The sequence below is a fragment of the Thalia democratica genome, chromosome 2, assembly GCF_965202585.1.
Source record: "Thalia democratica chromosome 2, ktThaDemo2.hap1.1, whole genome shotgun sequence".
In the NCBI taxonomy this organism is placed as follows: Eukaryota; Metazoa; Chordata; class Thaliacea; order Salpida; family Salpidae; genus Thalia; species Thalia democratica.
Genome location: NC_139166.1, coordinates 35,217,705 through 35,243,588, shown reverse-complemented (window position 1 = coordinate 35,243,588; position 25,884 = coordinate 35,217,705). Strand labels below are relative to the sequence as shown.

General features: G+C 24.8%; 1 protein-coding gene across 7 annotated transcripts in view; it reads left to right on the top strand.

The window, feature by feature from the left end:
- The first annotated feature begins 23,509 nt into the window (after window positions 1–23,509).
- The window catches only part of LOC145830177 (uncharacterized), a 37,485-nt gene continuing 35,110 nt past the window's right edge, over window positions 23,510–25,884 (top strand). For all 7 annotated transcript variants that reach the window (XM_082938086.1, XM_082938083.1, XM_082938085.1 and 4 more), the window contains exons 1-2: window positions 23,510–23,635; window positions 24,577–24,705. In XM_082938086.1, coding sequence (XP_082794212.1) covers window positions 23,570–23,635; window positions 24,577–24,705 — 195 coding nt within the window. In that variant the 5' untranslated portion in view covers window positions 23,510–23,569. The remainder of the gene's footprint in view (window positions 23,636–24,576; window positions 24,706–25,884) is intronic.

Below are 25,884 nucleotides of genomic sequence, written 5' to 3'. Positions count from 1 at the left end.
AGAATAGCAAAGTTTAATTTGTTTGTTATCTTAATAAAAAAAGAAACTACTTTTAATAAAAATTTTAAGTTTAGGGTAATTTAAAGAATAACTTTTGTACAGTGAGATTAAAACTGCATTTACAGTATGACTGTTTATTTATTATTTGTTTTATTTTTTTTTTATTATTATTTATCTTTTAAATTATGTTGTTAATATTTTTTGTTCTTATTATCGATTTATTTTTATTTCATTAGCAGTTATTAATTGCTATTTTTGCTACTATTTGTTTATTCTTGAATCACTATCACTATAAAACAGGTTTAGCTTTATGGTTTGCTAACAAAATGTTAGCATTTGTCCTTGTAGAAAATTCTCTCATAAGGTTATACTACTGCGGTGCACTAACTGGTTGCGTACTGTTTGAGTGTAAATTCTTATGAAGTTAATGAAGTTATAAAATTTTTCCTTATGGAGTTTTGCATCAACATTGGTGCACATTTGAAATCACGCACCGAATCAGTATACTGGGTAATTTCCCTAACTTGTCACTAATTAGTATTGAAATTTCGTTTTACTTTTCAAATACTAGAAAAACTTAGTTGAAAAACGGCAAATTAATCAGAAAAAATAAACAATAAAGAATAAAGATATTACATATTTTTACTTCTTTTTTTTTTTGGGTGGCACGCATGCGCCAGCGTCCCTCCCCACGCTACGCCCCTGCTGTACACTATTTATATTCAGAGCAAAAATTAATCTTCCATCTAAACCAGGGTTTCCCAAATTCATTTACAAAATCGCCTCTTTTTCAGAAATTTAAAAAAAAAACCGCTCTCCATGGTTTTATACAGTAATTTTTCTCTTGAGTACGCACTTGTGAGCCAAAAAAGTTGTGTTCGAAATATAATTTAGACTGGTACTTCATAGGCACGCACTTTTGGTCTGTGTTCAAAGTAACTTACATGGCTTGAGAAAATAGATTGCAGTTATTTTATTATAAGCCGAGTAACGTGTGTTATAATACTTAATTATTAAAAAGCCTTATGTATTCTGTAATCAATTCTATTCAAATATGAATTGTTTTTAAACTAATGAACCCTTTAGGTTAGTTGTGCACAACTTTTTTTTGTCAGCAGGTCATATTTACTAAAAAATCCTTTCTTGTGTCGACTTTAAAAAAAAAAAATTTGACTGGATCTGGAGTATGGACCGTACGTTACTTATCTGAAACCTTAACTGAAACCGGACATTATAATAATCTCTGATATGACGAATTTCGGACATTTAGTATTTAAAACTTTAAATTATGTTAAAATTTTGTTTTGTAACTGTAGCAGTATTTTTGATAGCTTATTTAATTCTGTTTATAAATGAGTTTTTTATTTAGCTATCAGCCTATAATAATTTAACAGAGGAAAATGGTGAAAATTTAAAAGCTGGGGTTGAACTATTAAAATGAACAACACATTTAAATTGTCAAAATAAAATTGAGTTAAGAAAAAACAAACAAAAAAGTTGTACTAACAGTTTTAAAATCCTTAATGTATAAATTTTGTTTAATAGTACAAAACAGTAACAAATGATCTTAAAAACGCTTTTAAAGTTTAACAAGTTTTAATTTCATCTTAGAATAATCTAAATTACAATTTGTAACTTAATTTTATCTTTATCTCTTTCAATTATCTGTCGTAATATATATTTACTAACTGAAGTTTTATGATTTTTTGCCAGTCTATTGTCGATTGGTAAATTAATTTTTGCACAAGCCGTTTTGCTTGAGTTTTAATAGTTTTAAAATTACGTCATAATCTATTTATGCTAATTTATTTAACTTTCATTTGTGTGTTTTGTTTTGTGTTTTATTTTAAACTTGTTTTGAAGCTGATGAGTGCATAGGCATAAAACTCGAGTCCTTTGAGTTTTACATCTTAAAATAAACTTTTTTATAAATAAAGCCCTTAAGGTGGGCTCAGTGTGAAATATTTAATTTATCAAGTTAAATAACTTAATTCTATATATACGTATATACATAAGGAAGATCGATTTTTGTACTGAATTTTAGTAATGCACAATATTACGTCATTTTTTGCTTTTTTGTATAACTTTTGCATCTATGTTTAGTAAAGTGCTTTTTATTTTAAACTGAACTGGCTGATGATTAAAGCGTTTAGCTTTATGAAACATATGTACCAGTATTTTTTAAATCGTACTTTTCCAATAAATTATTTAAAAGTCCTTCAATTGGGCTCTGTAGAAGGTGTTCAAGTTTGAATATTAATCTTATTATATATATATATGTTGGCTCTACTGGACTATTGTTCAAGAATCGCTACACAAAACAAAAGTACAGCTTCAAACATGAAAAAAATAGAAATGCGACAACTTTATCACAGTACATTTGGAAACTAAAAAATAACAAAGTTAATTTTAAAATCCACTTGGAAATATTGACAAGAACGAAAAACAAATACAGTTTAAAAAATGGATATAAACTATTCAATGCGGAAAAAAACAAAATTTTAAACGTTAAAAAATCAGAATACATAAACAAAAGGAATGAATTACAAACTGGCTGTAGACATTACTGAAAACAATTTATTTAAAAATTTTGTTAATAATTTTCTCTGAAATCAACTAACTATTTACGTAATACCTAATTTTGTAAAATTTGAATGCTGTATTTACAAGTTTGCTTTTTATTGAATGAAATACTAGGCTGAAGACGCGTATTGAACGCAGAAAAAGCTGTTCTAAGCAAAAGTTTATTTTATGTATGTTGATTATATATATACATATAAATTATTAGTATAAATGCAATTTTAAAAATTCTAGAACATATGTTTCATAAAGACAAAAAAGATTGTCTTCAATCTTCATCCATTTCAAATTTGGTAAACATAGATGCAAAAGTTATACAAAAAACAATATGACGTAAGAATTGAATATTGTACATTACAAATATTTGATGCAAAAATTTTTAAATAGCAATCTTTATTTGTCTTTGTTAAAAATAAATTCTATAATTTATAAAATTGTATTTTACAACAAAATTATTTAAAAGCCCTCCAAGTGGGCTCTGTAGAAAATAATTAAGCTTAAACAATCACCTTATTTTCTATATATGTATATATAGACCACAAAAGATATATATATATATATGACCTTTAATATCATATATCCTATAATATAAGACCTTCTATATATATATATGTATATATAAGACCATAAAGAAAATTTCTTGACACAACCCAAGTGTAGATTAATCAATACATCTAAGTCCGATGTGGGCCACATGGTTAAGGTTAAGATTGATTGCATTAATAAGGCTGTGCGTTTAAAATCTTAACTTATGCAGTTGATTGATGCAGACCAAGTTTTAAATTGGTTCACTGGTTTGAAAAAACAAACGTACAGCTGTTTTAAGTTTGATGTGGTTGATTCTTCGTCGACCAATCAGCGAAGAATTGGTGATAAAATCTCTAAAATTTGCTGATAATTATACTAGCGTATCTACTGAAGACTTAAGTCTAATAAAAAATGCATGTAAATCAGTACTTAATGAACAAGGAATCCTGTGGCGAAAGAAGAGAGCAAATAACATCAGCTCTCATTTTTGATGTAGCGCAGGGATCTTTTATGGGTGCAGAGTTATGTGATCTAGAAGGACTTTTTTTGTTGGATAGTTTGAAGTTTTTTTTTGATTTAGATAGAGTAGGGTTGTACAGGGACGATGGTCTAGCTGTACTGCATAATTCTTCTGGCTTTAAAGTTGAAAGGTTAAAAAGAACAAACGCACACCTTCTTTAAGTTTATGGGGTTACGAGTCACTATCGATACACCAATGTTGACGACTGACTACTTGGACGTGAAGCTTAACTTTCTCCTATGTGCCTTATAAAAAGCAAAACACAAAAATTATAAATATAATTTAATGTTCTCGTCACCAAAAAATATTATAAAACAAGTATTAAATATAATTAATCAACGCTTAAATAAAATATAAAGTAACGAAGAAAACTTTTAAAGAGTAAACCACGATTACGAATTAATAATGAAAAAATGCGGCTACAATGATATACTTAATTTTGAAACAACGGAGCAACAAGATAAAACGAACAATAAAGACAAAAGAAAGCGAAATATAAATTGGTATAACCCCCCGATCTGTAGTTCAGTCAAAACAAATCTCGGCAGTGAAATTTTAAACCTAGTAAAAAATATTTCAACAAAAATAACCCATTATCAAAGATATCTAAGAAACATAATATGCGAATAAGTTATTCATGTATGGCGAATTTGGAGAGATTAATGAAGTCAACAATCAAAAGATTTAAAAAAAAGTAACTTAATCAAAAATTGGTGTAATTGCTCAAGTGGCAGTAAATAGGATTTGAAAGGCGGGCAATTGCCGTTCGGAGAATATTATTTACCAGGCAACAGTTAACTCTGACCTTGAAAAGAAGTTCTACATCGGCTTATGCTCAACTCGGATTTCGGTATGCTAACCATAAAAAATCTTTTAAGGGTGGTGCATATGAAAATGAGACTGAGCTTTCAAAGTATGTTTGCGGCCTAAAGCACAAAAACATTGATTTTAAATTGACTTGGGAGGTGATAAAAAAAGCACATCCAATAGCAGATGGTAATAACCCTGTTTGTAGGATGTGCTTAAAAGAATCAACAGCTGTTTTATATGCGTTAAAAAATGAAGATTGTTTAAATAAGAGGAGTGAACTCATATCGTCTTGTCGGCATATGAAAAAGCTCCTCTTAAAATATAATAAATTTTGAAGTATTTTATAGTCACTTAACTGTGGTTTTTGTGAACTTTAAATGTTTGTTGGTTAGATGGATCATCAATTTTAGCACCGTATATTTGTAATTTACAATTTTCAATTCTTACGTCATATTGTTTTTGTTTTCTTGTATAACTTTTGCATCTATGTTTACCAAAGTGCTTTTTATTTTAAATTAAACCAGCTGAAGATTAAAGAAAATCTTTTTTGTTTTTATGAAACGTATGTACTGGATTTTTTAAAACAACATTTCCTAATGATTTATGTGTTTAAAAGTTCTTTTAGTGGGCTCATTAGAAAGTGATTTAGTTTAAATAACCACCTTACTCTCTCTTATTATAACCCTCCGAAGTTACAGTGGGGTCTGATAACACATTGTGCTAGCCAGAGACTGTATTGAGCTCAGGATTACTTAATTGGGTGTGTTTACTAGAACTTGCTGCCTTATCAGCCGAGTGTACACGCTTAGCATGCTTCGTAACCAGCTTAGTGAGGCTAGTGGCTGAAAGGGTTTTAGGTTTCTTACTGGTAGTACTCATCGCTTACCGAGGTTAAAATATCGGTTACGGTGTCAACTAAGCCGTTATTGATTTTAAATGTAATAAACCGTAATAGACCGAGGTTAAGATCTTGGTTACGGTGCCAACTAAACCGTAGTTAATTTAAAATGTAATAAACCATGACAGACCGATGTTAAAATCTCGGTTACGGTGTCAACTAAACCGTAGTTGATTTTAAGGTAAATAAGAAGCTTAATTAAACTAATCGTAATATATCGTAATATAAAGGTTAAACTACAATTAAATAGTACTAATAGTTTAATATTTACTTGACTACGTTCTATCGTTAATGAAACAACTATTTAGCACTCAAAATTTTATATAGAATTAAAACACAAAACGATACAAAAAAAGAAACACTCACACACGTGCAGGTCAGAGCTCGATGGTTTGTTTCTCTGCACTTTTTGCTAGATGTATTTGTACTTGACTTTCGTTAAGCTTGTTAGAAAAACCGAAAAACGAAAACAAAAAGCTGTATTGAAAATACGCTTGTCTTCGTTTCTTAGTGGCTCGTGAACGCAACACTACAGAAACAGCTCGGTGAACAACGAAACTATCTAACTAAGCTTAACACAATCGTTAACTCTTTGTTGTAGCGTAAAAACTAGCTTGAAGAGTTAGCTCAACAAACGAAAGTCAAAACAATTGAACCAGATGAATGAATGTCTGAATCAAAAGACCGAATCAAATGACTACGCCCCTCTCGCGGCGCTCGGTTTTATGCGATTTGCTACACGCAAAAAAGACTCTCGGAGAGCAAGCGTACTGCTTACAATATATATCTAATAAGGTGGTTATTCAAACTTGAACACCTTCTACAGAGCCCACTTGAAGGGCTTTAAAATAGTTAAAAAGAAAAATACGATTTTAAAATACTGGTACATATGTTTCATAAAGCTAAACGCTTTAATCATCAGCTAGTTAAATTTAAAATAAAAAGCACTTTAGTAAATGTAGATGCAAAAGGTCTACAAAAAAACTAAAAATGACGTAATATTTTGCATTACAACAATTCGGTACAAAATTGATCTTTCCATCTAACTAATCAAACAACTAAAAATTCACAAAAACCACAGTTAAGTGACTATAAAATACGTTAAAACTTATTGTATTTTATTGAAAATATTCTTAAATGTTTTATAAATTCTATTGTTATATCTTAGTTCTCTTCTATGTTTGTTCCTACTGTTTATTTCGTTACAAGTTATTTTTTAGGTCTAGGCGTATACTTATAGTTCAAAAAAATTAACAGTCTAAAAGAGGTGGAGAGCTTTTTTTTTGTAACCGCATAGTTATTAAGTGTTACAATCTTATTTATGTTTTAGAAATTATTAGAACCTAACATGACTTTTTTAAAGATTTTTATTGTATGACTTCTTCCTTCAAGATTAAGCTTTTAAACATTAAAAATTATTTTTATCTCAAATTTATCAATGAATGTATGATGTGTTGATATACAAAATAAAGGTTTATTTATACAGCAGGTATAACCACATTTTTAAGCATTCAATTATTCAACAGATATAAACGAAACTCGACAGAAAAAATCGCAAATATTGATTTTTTCATTAAATACAAATGTTTTTAGCATGTTAAAGATTTTTGTAAGTTTTCGTAGTTGCGACTGGTAAATTTCAATAAAAAATAAACCTAGATCTCAGTTTACTGATGAGATATCAAGAGACTAAGTTATTCTGTCAAAATATAATAAAAACATTTTAGATATATTTAGGATTTTTTTATGAAAATCTTAGTTCACTTATTTTGGTTTTTATAAGCTTTTAAATTAACAGCAAACTTTTACAGTTGTGTGTTTTTATATTATTTAAATTTCGTTAACACAATAGTTACAGTTTTTTTTTTTGCTGTTTTCAAAGGTTACATGACAATTCAGAATTTTAGAATATATATCCAAAAGACTATATTTCAAAAAGTAATATACATTAAAAAAAAAAAAAAAGGGTTGTAGGTCTAATTAATAAAATCATGATCATTAAATAAAATCAACAAAAGTATTCATATTAAGAGAAATTTAAAATCTACTAAAAAGTACTATATTCAATTACTTATTATAGCTATATTTAAAAAACATAAAGTATTTTGCAAAAAAACTGACTGTAGATAATTAATAAGTTGCAACCCATCTTTTTTCGACTATAATTACTTTTTGAGGTATGGTCTTTAAATTTTTTTTTCAGAATTTGAGTTGTCGTGTACCCGTTTTTAACTTATAAAAATTTCTACGAGTTTATTAAAAACAGCAAATAAAGAGTTGATATGTTTTAAATAAGTAGAAAAATAATTTGTTCATTGATAAAGCTTTTTAATAAAATTATCACTAAAGTGAACCGGACGACTGTCAACAAAAACCCATGCAACATTCTGCGAGCTGGTTTTGTCTCATTGGTACTCATCAGGCAGAACTTGTCTAGAATTACATTCTATCACTTAAAATAAAGAAACTTAAATACGTTTGCACTAAAGCGTTCGTTAGTGAGTCAGCTGGAAATTTTTTTTTTCTTTATATTTAGTTTAAGCTTTAAGTAATTCTTGTACAATGGTGAAAATTACTATGGATATTCTTAAAACTCTTATATTTCAATTTAGCTAATCTTTATAAAAAAGAATTTAGACTTTAACAGAAAAAATAAATACGAAATGATATAGGACAGAACATAGACCATGTATCGGCAAACTGCGGTTTCTGAAGGGTAATAATGCAGCCCGCAATTATATTTTTCTTTTAAATCGATTGCCCATAAAGGTAAAACTACGACTCATGAAAGAATATTTTGAAACTCACACTAGATAATCTTGGGTTTGAAAGGAACAGCAAAAAAATGTTTTGATAGAATTTACCAAAAAATAAAAACTTAAGCTAGATGTTCTAAGGATTTAAATGAAAAAAAAAAGTGGTCTTAAGTACAATTTACAATAAATTTGAACTTTATTCTATAAATTCCGAGGTTAGAAATAAAGAGCAAAAAAAGGTCTAAGGTGCAATTTACTGGAAGTTCCAAACTTACTCTGGATATTTCAGGACTGTTGTGATAAATAAAATTGCACCATATGTTTCGAACTTAGTGTTTTTATGCATTTAGTCTTAACCAGAGTAAGTATTCATTATTTTCAAATTTTTGTATTTATTTATTTATACTAGTTTTTTTATAAAACGGATAACATCAAATAAGAGTAAAAAACAAAAAAAATATGTTTATATAATAAAACGTAATTGCACTTCAAATTAGAATTATTAAATATTACTTAAAGTTAAAGGCTTCAAAAACAAATTATATCAGCTTTTTATGGGAAAAAACCAATCAAACATTGTAAAATAATTTTGATTATTTTTTATATAACTTTTTAACTATTATGTTGTTATTAGTTTTTTAATTTACGAAATTTTATTATTTATTTTATATTATTTCATCATTTATTCGGATTTTTATGTATAAAATGTTTTGTTATTAAGTGAAACTATAGTTTGCAGGAGTTTTAATTAAGCAATAAAGCGTTCCTAATAACTTTAAAAAAATATTATTTTACCAAATATATTAATAAATTTATATATCTTAAAATGTATTCAAAAGATAAAAGTGTACTAGACAAAAAACATTAAATTTTTTTTAACACTTTTGTTTATTATTATGATGTATAGTGTATGTATAAATACACTATACATCATAATGTAAGTTTTTCAATTTTTATTAAAATATATATACGCTTGGGTACATCTGTTGCACCAACCCACAAATTTTCGTGTGATTTTTCTTCAGCGTGGGGATTTCACATACATGTATAATTAAAAAAGCTTTACTGTTATACTTTAATTATTAAAACTGAATCGCTAATTAAAAGCATTATCAGAACAATACATGATAAAAAAAACTTGTACAAGATTTTTAAAGCGCAAAACTTATATACTTAAAGAATTAAATAAAACTAAATTAAATATAATAAAATTATAGTACAGTGCATCCTTGCTAATCCAGCCATGTTAGGAAAGCTTTTAGGCCGGATTAGTCTTTGACCGGATATAAAAAAAAAATCGGTTTTTAAGTTTTTTCATTGTTTATATTATGCGATGCATAAAATAAAACGCACCATTAATTTTTTTCTTAATTTATTATTTTTATTTTTTTACAACTAAAACAGAAAAAAAACAAAATCACTCCGATAAAATTTAGAATCAACTTTGTAAAAACAAATTAAACGGTGTTAATATTTAGCACATTGTTTTAATCACGATATTTTAAGTTTTTACTTGAAAAAATGATTCAAGCTAAATTGATAAAACCTACTTTTCGACTAGCAACCGGATTAGCAAGGATCGTATTAATGATGACCGGATAAGCGAGGATGCACTGTACTAAGAAACTTATTTATAAGACCTTACTGTGTTAAAATCACGTAGTATTAATAAGATTTTTTATGTAAGTTAGTTTGCAAATTAAGAAAAATCAATTCACAGAAGTAACTTTACATAATTTAAAAATAATATTTTTTTAATTTTTCTAATTCCCTAATAAATTTATCAGATTTATTACAATTTGAATAATATTAAAATGAACTCATAAAGTATAAGTTATTCATAGTATAATACTATTCTTTATTTATTAAAGAACTATTTTACACAAAATCGTAGAACAAAAAAAAAAACTTTTTTCTCATTAGACTTACTTGTTAATCAAATTTTAAAGAAATAATAACTAGAAATGAAACACTAGTTAAAAAGTTTAATATTTTTTTTTATACATCTAAAAATGTAAGAAAGTAGTTAAAAAACTTTGTGCTTAGTAGTAAATTTTACTTTAACGGAAAACTAATTAATTGTGCGCAGCGCACTCAAAATAAAAGTGATAGGTAATTAAAAAGGTTTAACTAAATAGTATTAAAAGCGTTAAATGAATATAATTAATTTTTATAAAAAAAATATAAAAAACGAAAACAGTTTGCATTGTTAAACTTTCATCAAAATTTAAAAATGTCCTGGACTCAATTTAAACTTATTTTAGCTTATAAAAAACCAAATTTTACTCTAATTCAATTCTAACTTTAACGTAGAGTTAAATTCTTGTAAAAGTCAGAAATTAACCACAACTATTAAAACTTATTCAAAAGATAAATTAGAATTAAACATTTATTTTTTGAATATTTTTTTCTTTTATTGTTACCTTATACGGTTTTTTATATTAGGCACAACTTTTCTAAAAAGGGCGATATAAAAATTATTTGACAGCAGTTAATTTTTACATTTAAAGTTATAGTATTATGCTTTTTATTTATTTTTTGTTAATTTCTTTTTTTTAAAGTTTAGTTAATAAATTAAATTTTAAACTAAATAACATTAAAAAAGGGATGTTCGACCGTTAAAAAACTCTTATTGTTTTGGATATAGGTACGCCTCTAACGGCAAAAATTTAAGCGTGGCTGTGTTATACTGACACTTAATAAATATAAATAATTAAAGCTTTACTAGAGTACAAGCTTTGTGTTATCATGAATTTTCAATTCTTTTGAAGAGCCAATGAATCAGATTCGGGCTCTACCAAAAATAAGATTTGTATAAACATATTAAAAAATACAAATTTTTAATGCATATAAATTAAAAACTAAAATTAAAAACAAGTTAAAAATAATTCCTTATTTTAGAATTAAAAAATACACAGGACTTTCAATTTTAAAGTTAAGTATAATTTTTAACTTGTTTTTTATTTTTGCTTTTAATTTATATTCATTTAAAATGTGTTATAAATTTGTATAAGCTTGTATATTCAGTTTAAATAATAGCTTATAGAAAACTATATATTTATAATCAAAATAATACTTTTATTTTTTTGATTATATAACATACTTTTTTAAACCTCATCGTATATATTCTCCAGAGAACTATATAATTACATAAAAATTCAAATCGTTAAACATTTTAAAAGAGGTCATATTTTAATAAATTGAATAAATTTATCTTTAAAAAAGTCTGCCAGAAAATTCAATTAGTAAATACTATGATTCCAAAATAAACATGGAAAAATTTTATTAAAAAAGAAATTAATAAACTGCTAAAAGTAGCCATATTTTAGTCAGTTTATGAATTTAATTTAATCCAAAGATCAATCTTAGAGCTAAAAATAATAAAAAATGTACCAGTAGGCCCAACTTAAAAAAAAATATGATAGTAATTGAAAAGTTTTCGACTTATTTCTTCTATCACTTTCACTGTAGTTGTTAAGCGGAGAATTTTGGCGGTTTATACTTGGTACAATCGACGTTTATAATACGCTTAAGTTCTAAACAATAACTTGGTAAGTTTACTTTAATGGTTTAAGCACTTTACTTGTATTAAGTAGAGAGTAGAGTATTGCAAGTATTCATAACAAAAACTTTATGTATCGAAATTATTCTCAAAAATTTTTAGATACTATATCGAATAAAAGTAAATACTTAAAAAACTATATAATAAGTTTAGCAGATTATGACTCTAAAGATGTTTTTAATTACCTTACCGTTTTAAATTAACTTATTAAAGGTAATACAGCGCTTCCTCGCTAATCCGGCCAAGTTGGGCAAGATTTTTTTGAAAATACGGCCGGATTTGCCTTTGGCCGGATAAGAACAAAATATCGTTTTTTTTACAAATTATCTACCTTAGTTATATTATGAATGTATATAACAAAACGTACTATAAAATTTCTGTTAATTTAATTTATTTTACTTCATTCAAATAAAAAAGAATTAAAACTGACAAAACTAAACGAAACAAAACTTTATAAGTTCAAAATTAATGAAAAAAAATAACTACACTGTCAACACTTTAACTAATTTAAGATTTTTTTTTGAAAAAAGAAAGAATGGAAGATTGTTAATGGAAGATTTAAAGAATGGAAGATTGAAGAGTGCTTTCTCGTTTCTTAGCAGAAAACTCACGAAATTGGATGAGTTTTGACACATCTTAATTAGTCCCAGCTCCTCCTTTTCGGCTTTAAACTTTTCGAACTTTTCTTCGCCTCTCAAAATGTCATTTAAAGTTGACTTACCAATTTTAAACTGGCTCATTATAACAGCTTTAGGCACATTATTGTTTGCCATTTCGCAAACTTTTAACCTGTTTTCAATTGTTAGTTGAACGCGTTTTTGTTTCTTTGCTGTCTTATCCATTTTTTAACCAGATATGTTGATTGTAGTATATTAAAGTGTAACTTGCTTAGCAAAGACAGTAAAATTGCAAATGAATAATAAACAAGTTTGTTACAACTGAGCGGGAAAAGTATGAGAAAAAACTTAAGATTATACAAATGATACTTTATTATGACGTAACAATATATTGCTTGCATACTTATAAAACGTAAATTGAATACTTTTTCGAAGTAAAATTAAATTGAACGCTAAAGTAAATAAGTCGACTTCTCGACTAAAACCGGCCGGATTAGCGAGGAACCGGATTGGCGAGGACCGGATTAGCGAGGAAGCACTGTACTGTCTTTACCAAGTATAATATAAATATTTTTTATCAAAATGGTATAATTTAAATTTATTATGTAAAGGTCTTTTAGGTTCGTTGATTTTTTTTCAAGTTTTAAAAATAGTTTTTCATAAATACACCCTATATTTAAACAAAACATAAGGTCTTTTGAAATATTTTTATAATTATTGTAAACTTTTATACACTTATAATCTAAAATACAACTATATCTTGTTATTAAATTCAATTTGAAAAAAAATTCAATAAGGTATTTTTTGTATGTAAAAAATACTAGTAACGTTTGTATACTTTCTTTAAAGTAAAACTTTCATAACACACTATTATATATATATAATTAATATAAGTTCAAAAAGTTTTTAAAATAAATCAAAATTCTCTTTCGGAATCTAGCTGAAATTTTTCAATATTGAATAAAATTTCAAAAAGAAAGTTTTAAATTTATTTAAACCATACAATAATAAAAAACTAATATTTTAGAAAAAAAAAGTATAAAAAAAATTATAAGAAATATTCAGAATTATTTAAAAAAAAAAAAAATTTACACCGAAATATATACATTAAATAAAAATAGTTGTTTACTTGCAGCAAAACGGAAATTAAAATTTTAATTAACTTTAAAAATGGCTTATATGACAAATAAATAACCTTTTAAGAGTTTGAATAATGCATTTCATGATCTTTAGATTTAATTTTGACCCTTATAGTTTGGATACAGTTATTAATTATTATAATTTACTTAATTTATAAAAAAAAACAAAGTTTAATTTAAAAGTATATTACGTTTAATCCCAGTTCTAAGGTAAGTTTAGCTTATATAATGTACAAAGTTCTTACTTTTATATTTTAAAAGTAAAAGTTAAATCTTAATCTATAAAAAAATATATATATTTAGGATCGCAACAAACTACAAAAACTTGTAAAAAGTTATCAAATTTTACAAAGTTTTCAAACATTTCAAAGAAAATCTTAAATTTTAAAATACATATACTAATACATTTTGATTTCTGTATTTTAAGTATTTGTGTTTTTTTCTAATTACAGAAGTAAATATCTATCTTATAGCATTAACTTTTGAAAGGAGTAATTTTTAATGAAGCTCATATTTTTTTACTTAAACTAAAAATTTATTTCATGTTATTTTATTTTTAGGTTTAAAATATAATGTAAAATTTATTTATGACTTTTTTTTAACTTTAGAAAGCAGTAACTTTTTAATGAAGCTTATATTTTCTAATTGAACTAAAAATTTATCTTACGTTATTTTATTTTTAGGCTAAAAATATGATGTAAAAAAGTTTCTTGATGGCTTTTTTTAAACCTAATTCAAAATGTATACATATAGTAAAACCAAAAACAACGTAGTAGGATTAACTTAACACCTTTTACATAACAGAACTTATTCAAATCCTTAAATGGAAAACTATTTAGTAAACACAATTTACTGAGCAAAAAATATTTATAAGACATTAGAAATATTTAAAGCGGTACATTGCATATTGTTTAGAGCATTTAGATATTATATTTTGTTTTGCTATAATGTAGTATATATGTAAAGCTTGTCAACTAATAAATACGTAAATAAGTAAGTAAAATTAGAATATTTTATTTAATGTTTTTTTTAAAGAAAAGTTCTTAAAATTACATTGCAACAGATTTTTTAGTTTTAAAATATTATATAAACTTTCTTTTATATTTACTAGATAAATTGTTAGAAAAAATTCTCGATACTAAGTACTTAATAACTTCATAATAACTCAAAATATCATCTTCGAGTATCTTTTAAAAATCAAATATAAACACTGCTTGCAAGAGAAAAAAAACATTTTGCCATTTTCTTTAACCTAGTGCCGTAAAATATTTAGTTTTAAAAAGCTTAACTTTATTTAAGCTCTAATTTTTTTTATATTTTTATTATTGGATCAACCATTAATTCCGAGAGCTATCAATAATTTTAAACGAGTATATAGCAGCAACAAGAACAGCTAATTTAAGTATATTTGATTTCTGAGTAGCCTGCTCCTTTCTATTTAATATTTAGTTTCGACCAGAGTTTCCTCAATAGATAGAGGACGATAATACTAAGAAGCAATTTCAATTTTAGGTAATTATGATTTTTATATGAAACTAATTCAAATTAACTTAAAAGGTCAGAAGAATAGTTAACGGGAGACTTAAAACTTATACTAGATAATCGGGGGTTTGTAACGAAGAGTAAAAAATAGTAGCGAATATTTATTAAATTTCTACTTAAGGGGCGATTAAACAAGTAAGTTTTAGAAATTCTGGTTTAGATCACTAATTTTTTGTTATTGAACTATAGCAACAAAAATTATTTTTTAAATTTCTAAAAGCTTACTAAATCAAAATATAACTTATTTTAATTTATTAATTTGACTGTAGTGATTAAGTTTCTTTTTTTTACAAAATATAAACTTTTTAAATAAAAAAGACTAGTTTACACTTTAGGCTGGCACAAGACTAATTTAGTTTAAAAATAGAGATAAAATATAATTCAAAAATAAGACTTTGATTAGTAACTTACTTTAGTTTATTGTAAGACCATTGTTAAAAACAAATGTGTATCCAGATTTGTATTCAACTACTGATTTTAGTTTAGATAAAACTTTTACAATTAAACATGTTGTACAAAACAATAAACAGATGTAAAATCTTATTTTTATAGTTTTATCAATCCCATATTGTTTTACTCAACAATCATAAACGTTGTATGCAATTTACTGTTTTTTTACACCATCTTTAAATTTTTACTTCCTTATAAATTATATCAATTTTGATCTAATCGATTAAAAAGCTTCATTAGCACAACTTTTTTTTAAATTAAACTTACATTTATATCATAGTTTTTAGAACATTAATGTATAATTTTAATTTGTTTTAGTATAAATAACACAGCAAATTTTACAACTGATAGTTGGTTATTTTATAACCACGACTCGGTGATCGAGAGGTCTTTTTGTACACCCAGGAGCTCAGGTCCTTAAATCAACAATTTTTTGAGCATCTTCGTTTTTCGTTTTGTTCAATAAAATTACTTATAAAAGTTGGATAAGCTGTTCATATGTAGTACTGACGACTTATTGCATAAAGTTAGATAGTGTAGTAAAGACGTCTTAAGAAACAGTAATTAGTACCTTAAATGAGAAATTTTGATTCTAAATCGAACATATAACTAATAAGATTCTAATTGTAAATACTCAGTCTATACTTAAGTTTTTACTTTATGGAAAAATATGTTTCATATTTGCTATAGGTTTAAAGACGCTTTTTTACAACAAGAATTAAAAACCTACATCATTACTACAAAAAGTTTAAAAAGAATCAGCTTTATCTTCAGACTACTTGTGCTAATATTGGTATTTTACTGATCATTTCTAATTATCGATCACCCAAACACAATCGTTTTAGAATTGATAAATTCATACCTCATTGTTAAAAACTTGATAATTTTAAATTGGTTTATCTTAAGATTAATCTTTTTTTTCTCTGGTTGTATGCACAGATATACTTTACTTAACGACTAAAAAAGCGCTCTAAATATTTGGTCCTAGAACCTTTCGGTTATCGAATCACACACTACTTGGATACCCTTTAACGTCTTGTCCAGGGTTAAAATCTAAAATAAACATAACAAAACTAAATTAGCAAAATCCACAGACTGTTTAGAAAAAATTACAGCTTGTTTTTGGTTTGAATTCAAAAATTATTTTGGTCAAAATTTCATGCAACTTTGTTTATCTTATTATTGTTTTTTGTTATACTTGAATACAAATTAATGTATTACTTAATTACATCTCCAAACAACTCTTCTTTTTTTTACCTTTTTATGTGATTGTAAATTCCTATTAAAGTCTTACTACACAATAGTCTACTTTCAATTTATACTTTTATTTAATATACTGTATGATAATCTTAACTTAGATTAATAGTTTTGAAAAGTATTTCGCAACTAGGAGCTCAACTTAAGCTTAATTTTGTAACAAATTGATTAAAAGTTGATTTGTTTTGCTTATTTTTTTCAATGATAATCTATTTAAGTTTAGTTAATGTGATACTAACTCGTTTTATTTTAAAACTGATAATTAAAAAAAAAGAAGTTTTAAATTAACATAAAAGAATTATATAATTGAAAAACGTTTTAGATAAATTATTTAAATATAAATTGCTGCTTTATCAAATAGCTAATGAGCTGTATGAAAATATATAAAAATATTTTTAGTTTTAATAAGTATAGTTAAGGGTAGTGATATACCGGATCTGGATTTACTTTTGAAATAATGATTCGGCCAGAAATAAGTCCCAATCATTTTTTAAGTTAGAACCCGGTCGTGATCAGATCCTGGTCCAGTTAACTTAAAACTTTCAAGTTTTTCAGTTTGTAAACTGCATTTTAAAATAAATTTTTTCATTAATTTATCATTTTTTGATAAACTTTTATAGTCGATAGGAAAATTAAAAAAAAGTCTTTAGATAATAAATCTTTGTGGTTTATAAAATGATATTTATCAAAATGTCATATCCGACTTAGAAAAAAAGCAATATCATTTCTAAATTAAAATTTCACAGTGAAAGTGTCTATATCAGACGTATATCTCAACTTTTTTACTTAAGAAGCGACCAACATATTTCAAAAACAGTTAGAAAATGGTTTGTTACTTTATTTTATTAACAAAAAACAAATCTTCTGCTATTGTAGAACATTCATTGAATAGTTTACAGTGTGTTGGTTATTATAGTTATAATTTTTTTCAATTTTAGGTAAAGCACGCAAATTGTACCATTTAAGTTTTTCAGAGTCTTTATTTATAAAAACGTTGAGGAATAAACTATGTAAACAATAGTGTTTCTATAAGTCTAATCTATAAATAGATTTATGCAAATTTTTTATTTTATTCGCGACCGGTTTCGGTGGCAAGAGATTGCGACCTTTTCAAGCAAAAATAAAATAAGTCTAATCTATATAAAGTATAACAAAAGTGCTTGTTTACGTATTCAATAGTATTTCATGCTTAATTGAAAAATTTAACTAATTGTTGTTAGTTATTCAATGTTTATTGAATGAAAAAAAAAAGCTCAAATTTGGTGTACAAAAAACCTTTCGGTCATCGAGTTATACACCAGGATACAGTTTAAAGTCATGTCCAGGACGTGTTATAATGTGTATTTATGATGTAAATATAAGTATATGCTTGCTCACATTTCACTCTTATTTAGTTACTAACAGCTGTGATTGATAAGGGTTAGCCTAAATAGATTTTACTTTGTTTAGAATAAATAATTTATTAAAGTCTTATGTCTCAAATTTTTATACATAATAAGTAGCACAAATAAACTATTAATAACTATGTAGTTTAACATAATCAACTAAGAAAGGAATTGTTTAAAACAGGTGTTGGAAAATTTCGGGCTGCAGTGCACTTTATAGCTAAAAAAAATATATTTTTTAATCTAAACAACTTCAAATTATAACAAAACAAAATTAAAAGAGAATTTGTACTAAAAACTTGCATTAGAACTCTAAATTATTATTAACTTATTACTAATGGTGCATTATTGCATATACTACTATACTTTTAGTATAAAATAGTATCTGTTATTGGTTAGTAAATTTTTTTAAATATTTTCGGCCCGCTAGAGACGTTTTTTAATAAAATTAGACGTTACTGATAAAAAGCTGTGAACTATTGGTTTAAGTAAAATTAGAGTTTTAAAACATGGTTCTTAGAAATATAACTCTTACAACACTTTATAGCTTATTAAAACAGAACAACATTTTATTAATTTTTATTTAAGAAAAATCTACTATGCGAAAAAAATCCACTAATTTAAAATTGCCTAGCTTTCAACCACTGACCTGGTAAAGTTGCCCTCTTTTGGAAACCTATGTTAAGATTAGGGTTCAGCAAACTGAGACCAGCAAAAGTTGGATTGAACTGTATTTTATCTAAAATACTTTTTTTTTGAATAGCACAGTTTGCCGGGGTTTTATTTAATGAGCTTTTATGAAAAAAAATAGTATTCCTTTACCTTTTTATACATAATAATTTTAATTTTGCTGTTCATTGAACTAAGAAATATCGTTAATTTCAATAAACAAAATATTTTTTTTTAAACTGTTTTAGACAAACAATCTGAAATGGCTAATATCTTAAACCAAGTCAATTATTTATTAAAAAGCAGCTATTCTTTAAAAGACTTAAAAATCCAACTGTTTGGTAACTGTTGTTTAATGTTTTCTAGTGTAGTAATACTAAAGTGTTGATGTTAAAAAGTTGGGTCAGGAATCGGGATTATCAATAGAATAGATAGATTTTGGTTAAGGTTATATTGTGACTTTTATACCCTTGATTAAACCAAAAGTTAGATTTTACCTAAGTTGAAGAAGAATTATTTTTATTAGAATAAGCTAAAACAAGAAAAACTAGATTAATTAAACATTTCAACAAAAAAGACTAAAATAAAATTGTAAATGATAACAAAACAATTAAACACAAATAAAGGACGTATAGAACTTACTTTTTATTTCTACAGTTTATAAGATTAAAGATGCAATCGCGGTACAATGAAATTTAGTTATTAAAAAATATATAAAAGGCTTTAAGGTTTTTTGAAATGAATAAAACGTGGTTTAAATTTTAAAGGTTTGTTTAAGTTTGAACTTTATTTTTTCAACTAACATATACCATTGCATGACCATTTAAATTAGTTTAAAACACTGCAATCGTGGTGTACGACTCGATAACCGAAAGGTTCCTTTGTACACTAGGTTCTTAGACAAAACTTTTTGAGCGCTTTTTTTATCGCTCAATAAACAATAATACTACATCCTTATTAGTCCCTGATCTACAACTAATCGACTTATCATACAAATTCAAGTTTCAACTTGTAGAAATATAATCTTTGGTGTGTTAAGAGAAACTTTATTAGATGTTTAATAAAAACAAGATTAAATTCGAACTGTAATCTGGGTTAGCTGCAAATTAACTGAGTAGAATCTAATTAGTTAGATATTCAAAATTAAAAACAGTAGACAAGTCATTGTTTTATTAAATAAAGTAAAGTAATTTTTTTAACAGACATTACTTTTTATTTTTGAGTTTAAAAAGCTTAAACAATTAAAAAAAGTAGAATTACTTGGTGTTGATAATACTGTCTAAACAATAGTGTAAACATAATGGATTTTAAAACCACATACAAAAAAAGTTCTTAATTATTTATTTTATGAAAATTTAAATATTTTAATATCATAAAATTTTGAAATGATTTAGGAATTATCCTGAAATATGCAGTTCTTAAGAACTAAACACATATTGGAGGGTTTTTGAAACAAAACTGATCTAGACAATTTATTTACATAGTTTATGTTAAAAAAGCAGTATTTACCTAGGATTATGTTGCTCCAATATCAATCAGAAATTATATTAGATACAATGTCTTCTTTAACAATAATTTAAGCCAAACATCTATGTTTTAAGCCTAACATGTTTAATCTAAAAAGATACTTGGTTTTAAACAAGCTGTATAAATACATACTAAGAATTAAATTTAATTATTCTAAACTAAAATATTTAATCGATTTCATTTTCCAATATTGTATTAGATATAAATTATTGTATGCTTTATATTGTATTATATATAGTTTATTGAACGACAAAAACGTTCTCAAAATGTTTGGTCCTAGGATCTGGTGCACAAAGAACCTTTTGGTTATTAAGTTGCACACCAAGGATACCTTTTAACGTCTTGTCCAGGACAAATAATAATAAGAGCAGTTAAATATTTAATTTTATGTGTTTTTATTACTTACATTTTAGGTAATTACCTAGCATGATGTTGCACCAATATTTAACTGAAGTTTTATATTTAACATTTGTTGTCTTTTTTAACCATAGTTTTGGATTTTAAATCTATGTTATACAAATAAATAAACAGAATTAGACTTACTTATCAATAGCTAATTATTCTTAGATATTTAATGGATTCTATTTGACAATATAAGACAATTCAATCAATGCAATACTTTCTATTGATTAAAATATTGTAAAATAAAATATTTAAATATTTAAGTTTTACTAGTTTACAATATTTACATTCAATTCTTTTTTGTATTTATATAGCTAGTATAAAACAAAGAATCTTTTTAGACTAAGCTTAAAACATTAAATTTTAACTAAAATAATGATCAAAAAAGACACAGAATATAATTTAGTTTCAACTTGATATTGGTGTGTCATCATCTTAAATAATTACCAAATTTTATTTATGTATTTATAATATTTAAATTTTTAACCTTCAATTACTTTCAAAAAAGACTTCTAGTATAATATAATTTCAGCTTGATATTGGTGCAACATCATCCTAGGTAATTACCAAATAAGGTAATTTCCTAGGATGATGTTGCACCAATACAAATTGAAAATATATTATATTGGATGTCATTTTTGGCTAAAAATTTGTATTTTATAAATACATAAAAAAAAATAAAACTTAAATAGTTAATCTATTTTACTTGACAATATAAAGTGATTGTATCAATACAATAATTTATATTGATTATGATATAGTGAAATAAAGTTGATTAAATATTTTAGTTTATCATAAATAAATTAAATTATTACTATGTATTTGAACAGCAATTTTCCTGTGCATAACTTACAATACAAATGAATACAAATTTAAATAAAATCATAATTATTTTATTTCAATCTGTATTCATTCTATTTTAGTAAGATACAATTTCTGATGAGCCTTACTACGAAAGTACTATAATAAATTTAAGAAAAATGAAATGTATTCTGTTATATTGTTTAAATACTATGTATTTATATAGCTTGTTTAAAACAAATTATCTTTTTAGATTAAACATATTAGGCTTCTTTCTATAATAAAAACAAATAGTGAAAAACAAAAAATAGTTAAAAAAACATAAAGACAACTTTTTTTTGTATAATTTTGATAAAAATATTTTTGTTAAGAAATTTATAAACTATTTTTCTAAAAACTTGTTCTTTTATAAAGATTAGACTTGAAAAAAATTTGGTTACACACACAAATTGAGGCACACATTATTAAAGAAAAAATTTTCTACTTCTCTATTTATATTAAATATCTATTAACTACCAGGTTTAAATCCCTTTGCCCTTAAAAGTCACTTTTGATTTTAAAGCAGTAAAAAGCAACTATTAGTTTAGTTATTAGCGTAAAAACAAGATTAACTTCTTAAAATTTATAAAACACTGGACTTAATATGAAAAGTTTTTCATACACATTTAGTCTTGATACGCAGAAAAACCTGTAATTTTCAACAAACATTAAAAAAATAATTTAAACCACTTTTCTTTGAAATTATTAATTGTTTGCAAAATTTTTACTTACCTTGTTTACATTTTTTACAATGTAATTTAGCTTGTTACTAATGAACTTCAATGAGTGCTTCAAAAATATAAAGAACAAACACCTATCAAACATTTTTTTATTTAATTTTTTTTAAGTTTAAAATGCTTTAACACTTTTAGTTTAAAAGTTTAACAGAAGCTAATTCCAAAGTTGTTAAAGTTGATATTGCTATAAACCTATATACTTTTATAAATTGTTTATTTTTATCAAGTTTTTTAATTGAAATCTGTTTGACTAATTGTTTTTATTTAGAACAAAAAATATATATACTTTTTTTTGTATCTTATACATGACTGTTTAACTTTTGTTTCTGGAATTTAAGTAGACAGTGCAATAGAAAAAATTTATGATAAAATACAAAATACTAAAAAATATAAAGTTAAAACATTTTTTAAGACAGAAACTCATACTTAATTGATTGTCAACTATCAAGTTATTGTGAAAATCAGGTTGCCTTTTGCTAGTTTTACTGTTTTGAAATGTATTTGCTGCCTAGAATCATTAGAAACTACATGTTTTTACAAGTTAATACAAAATTACTAAAAAACAAATTGTTATTTTGATATTATTAAGGGCATAAAGGGGTCTACTTTGTTTTTTACCAGTTCATCTTAATTAAGAGAGTTTTATCTTAGCCATCAGACATTTTTAACTGTTTAACACAATTCAGAGTAACTTTTTGAGATATAAATAATCCAGTTGTTGAGCTCAATATGTTTCTTTAGTTTTTCTCTTTCATTTTTTAACAAATCTTGTTCAAATTTTTACAGTTACTCTATTACTAATATTTAAATATTTTTAATACATAAATTTTATTAGTTTAAAAAAAATAAAGTTCAAAACCAACACCATTTATTTTAGTCTTAAGTATTTATTTTTTTAATATTGATGAAATTCCAACATTCAAAGTCTAAATATAAAAGTCTTGTTAATTACATAAGATATATTTCCTAATAATTTTTAGAAACAATTTTTTTTTTGAGAAAATTGACAATAAAAAGTTGTAGTCTATACGTTTGTATTGGGATTTACAAATTTTTTATACCTATAAGTTAAATAAAATTTTATACTCTATCAAAATTGACTTCAAATTCATACTTATAGCTTTAATATAACAATCTTAAATTTTGTAAAAAATGTTCTTGACTCCCTATACACTTATAATTTTTATAAGTGATTATGTCAATTGTTATTTAGTTAAATTATTTAAAAGTTTTTATAGTTTCTTTTGAACTACATGTTGAACTTAAATAATACTTATAATATGCTAACTAAAGGTCGTACTTAAAAAAAGAATTTCATTTTAATCTTGGAAATGTAAATTACAAGCCTCAATGATGGAAGAACATAATGAAATAGATGTTGAGCTAGAAAAGCTTCTACTTTTTACTGTAAACAAAGTAAGTAATCATTCAATACATAGGCTCAATATACTTGATGTTATTTTGTAATTAGTTATAAGTATCAATTAGATACACTAGCTAAAACTTTTTGAGTTTATTCATTTTGATATTTTAGTATAAGTAGTTTTTATTTTATATGTTTTTACTTAAGGGTTTATTTTAAGGGCATAGGGGGGGGTAAACACCTTTTTTTGGTTTTTGATCTTATTTTATATAGTTTTTACTAAGCTACAAGATGCTTTTTACAGATTAAAAAAATTCAAAATAATTTTTGAGATATAGCCGGTCAAAGTTAGAGGCAACAATACGTTCCTTATGGGAGGCGCAAACTAAAACGGCAGAAATAGACTATTTCACTAAAAATCTATCTTCTCCTACGTTTTTTGATTTAACTTCCTCAAATTTTCAGGACATGTTCCTTGATATATTTAGAAAATTCTGTCGGAAGGAATTTTTATAAAATTAAAAAATAAAAATTTTATAACAAAAAAACAAAAAAAAACTGTTTTTTTTTTGTTTATTTTTTATATAAAATTATTATTTTTTTTTTAGTTTGTGCCTCCCATAAGGAACCTATTATTGCCTCCACTTTGACCGGCTATATCTCAAAAATTATTTTGAATTTTTTTAATCTGTAAAAAGCATCTTGTAGCTTAGTAGAATCTATATAAAATAAGATCAAAAACCAAAAAAGGGTGTTTACCCCCCTATGCCCTTAATATCAAGTAACAAACTGGTATATAATAATTGTTTTTGAATATTATGTTTGATATTGTTTATCAATTTACTTACTGATACTTCAAAAATTTTAAATACTAAAAAGAATTTATTCCTTGGATCATTAAAAGATAGCAAATATATAATTAGAAACAAATATTAAAAATAAACTACATTTGTTAGTTATTTAGTGTAAATGAAAATTTTAATTTATGCTACAGATCAGATATCAAAAACAAAAACCTTCATTAGAAAGAATTTTGCCAAAAATAACTAAAACAACTCAATATGATGAAAATATGGTTAAAACTGCACTTAGTGAAATGGTTAAAAATAATAAACTGTTAAAAGTAAGTTATCTAAATTTTAATTTTTAACTATGATATTATTATTATTATTTTATAGTTCTTGTCTTAAAATATTTCTTTTTCTAAATAATATTTAATTTTTTTACATAAACTGCGTATTTGATTTTTACTATATTGATTAATGTTTATTTGAACGATGTATAATTTTATTACCTTTTTTTTTGTATACCTTACTCCCTTATCTTTTTAGAACTTAAACATTTTATTGTTTTTAGTGTTTTTTAGTTTAAATATATAAAAGTTTCTGATTAAAAAGATCATTGTCTCAAAAATAACACTCTTTGGTAGAGTTTAAGGGCATAGGGTGGGGGTAAATGACCTTTTTCATAATTTAGTCTTATTTTATTGAGTTTTAACTAAGCTACAAGTTGCTTTTTACAGATTTTAAAAACTTAAATAATTTTTGAGTTATAAATGGTCAAAGTCGAAGACTGTAATAGGTTCCTTATAGGAGGCGCATACTAAAACGGCAAATAACTATAAATCACTAAAATTGTATTGCCTACGCTTTGTGAGATATATTTATCTCAAACTTTCAGTAAGTGCTCCTTGAAGTTATTAAAAATTCAGTTGGAACAAAATTTAAAAAATTAAATAAAAAAAATTAACAAAAAAACAAAAAAATAAAAAATTTTTAGGTTTTTTTTATATAATTCTTTTTTATTTATTTTGTTCTAACAAAATTTTCTAAGTACTTCAAGGAGCACTTTCTGAAAGTTTGAGGTAATTATTTCAGAATCCATCTTAGCCCATCTCAGAAGCTTATGAAGGCTAAAGCACATAGAAATACTGATATTTTTAATAACATATTAGTTTTTGTAGATATTAATAAGATATCTCAAAACAGAAAGTCCTATATTTATCAATGACTAAAAGACTATTTTAAATATTTTAAAGACTTAACTTTTAAAAATTTACTTATACATTTTGTTTTGAAAAACTATTTACTGCTGAAGCAATTTTAGTAATTTAATACAGCTAAATTATTATGTAAAACCATATAAATATTAAATGCTTAAAACAATTTATGTTAAGAAACATTATAAGAATAAAAAAATAGAGAATAAAATATAGTTGAAGGATTGTCTTTTTAAATTCTTTGAAAATATTTTCGACTTCTAATTTAAACCTTTATGCTTAGTTTACCTTATGCTGATAATG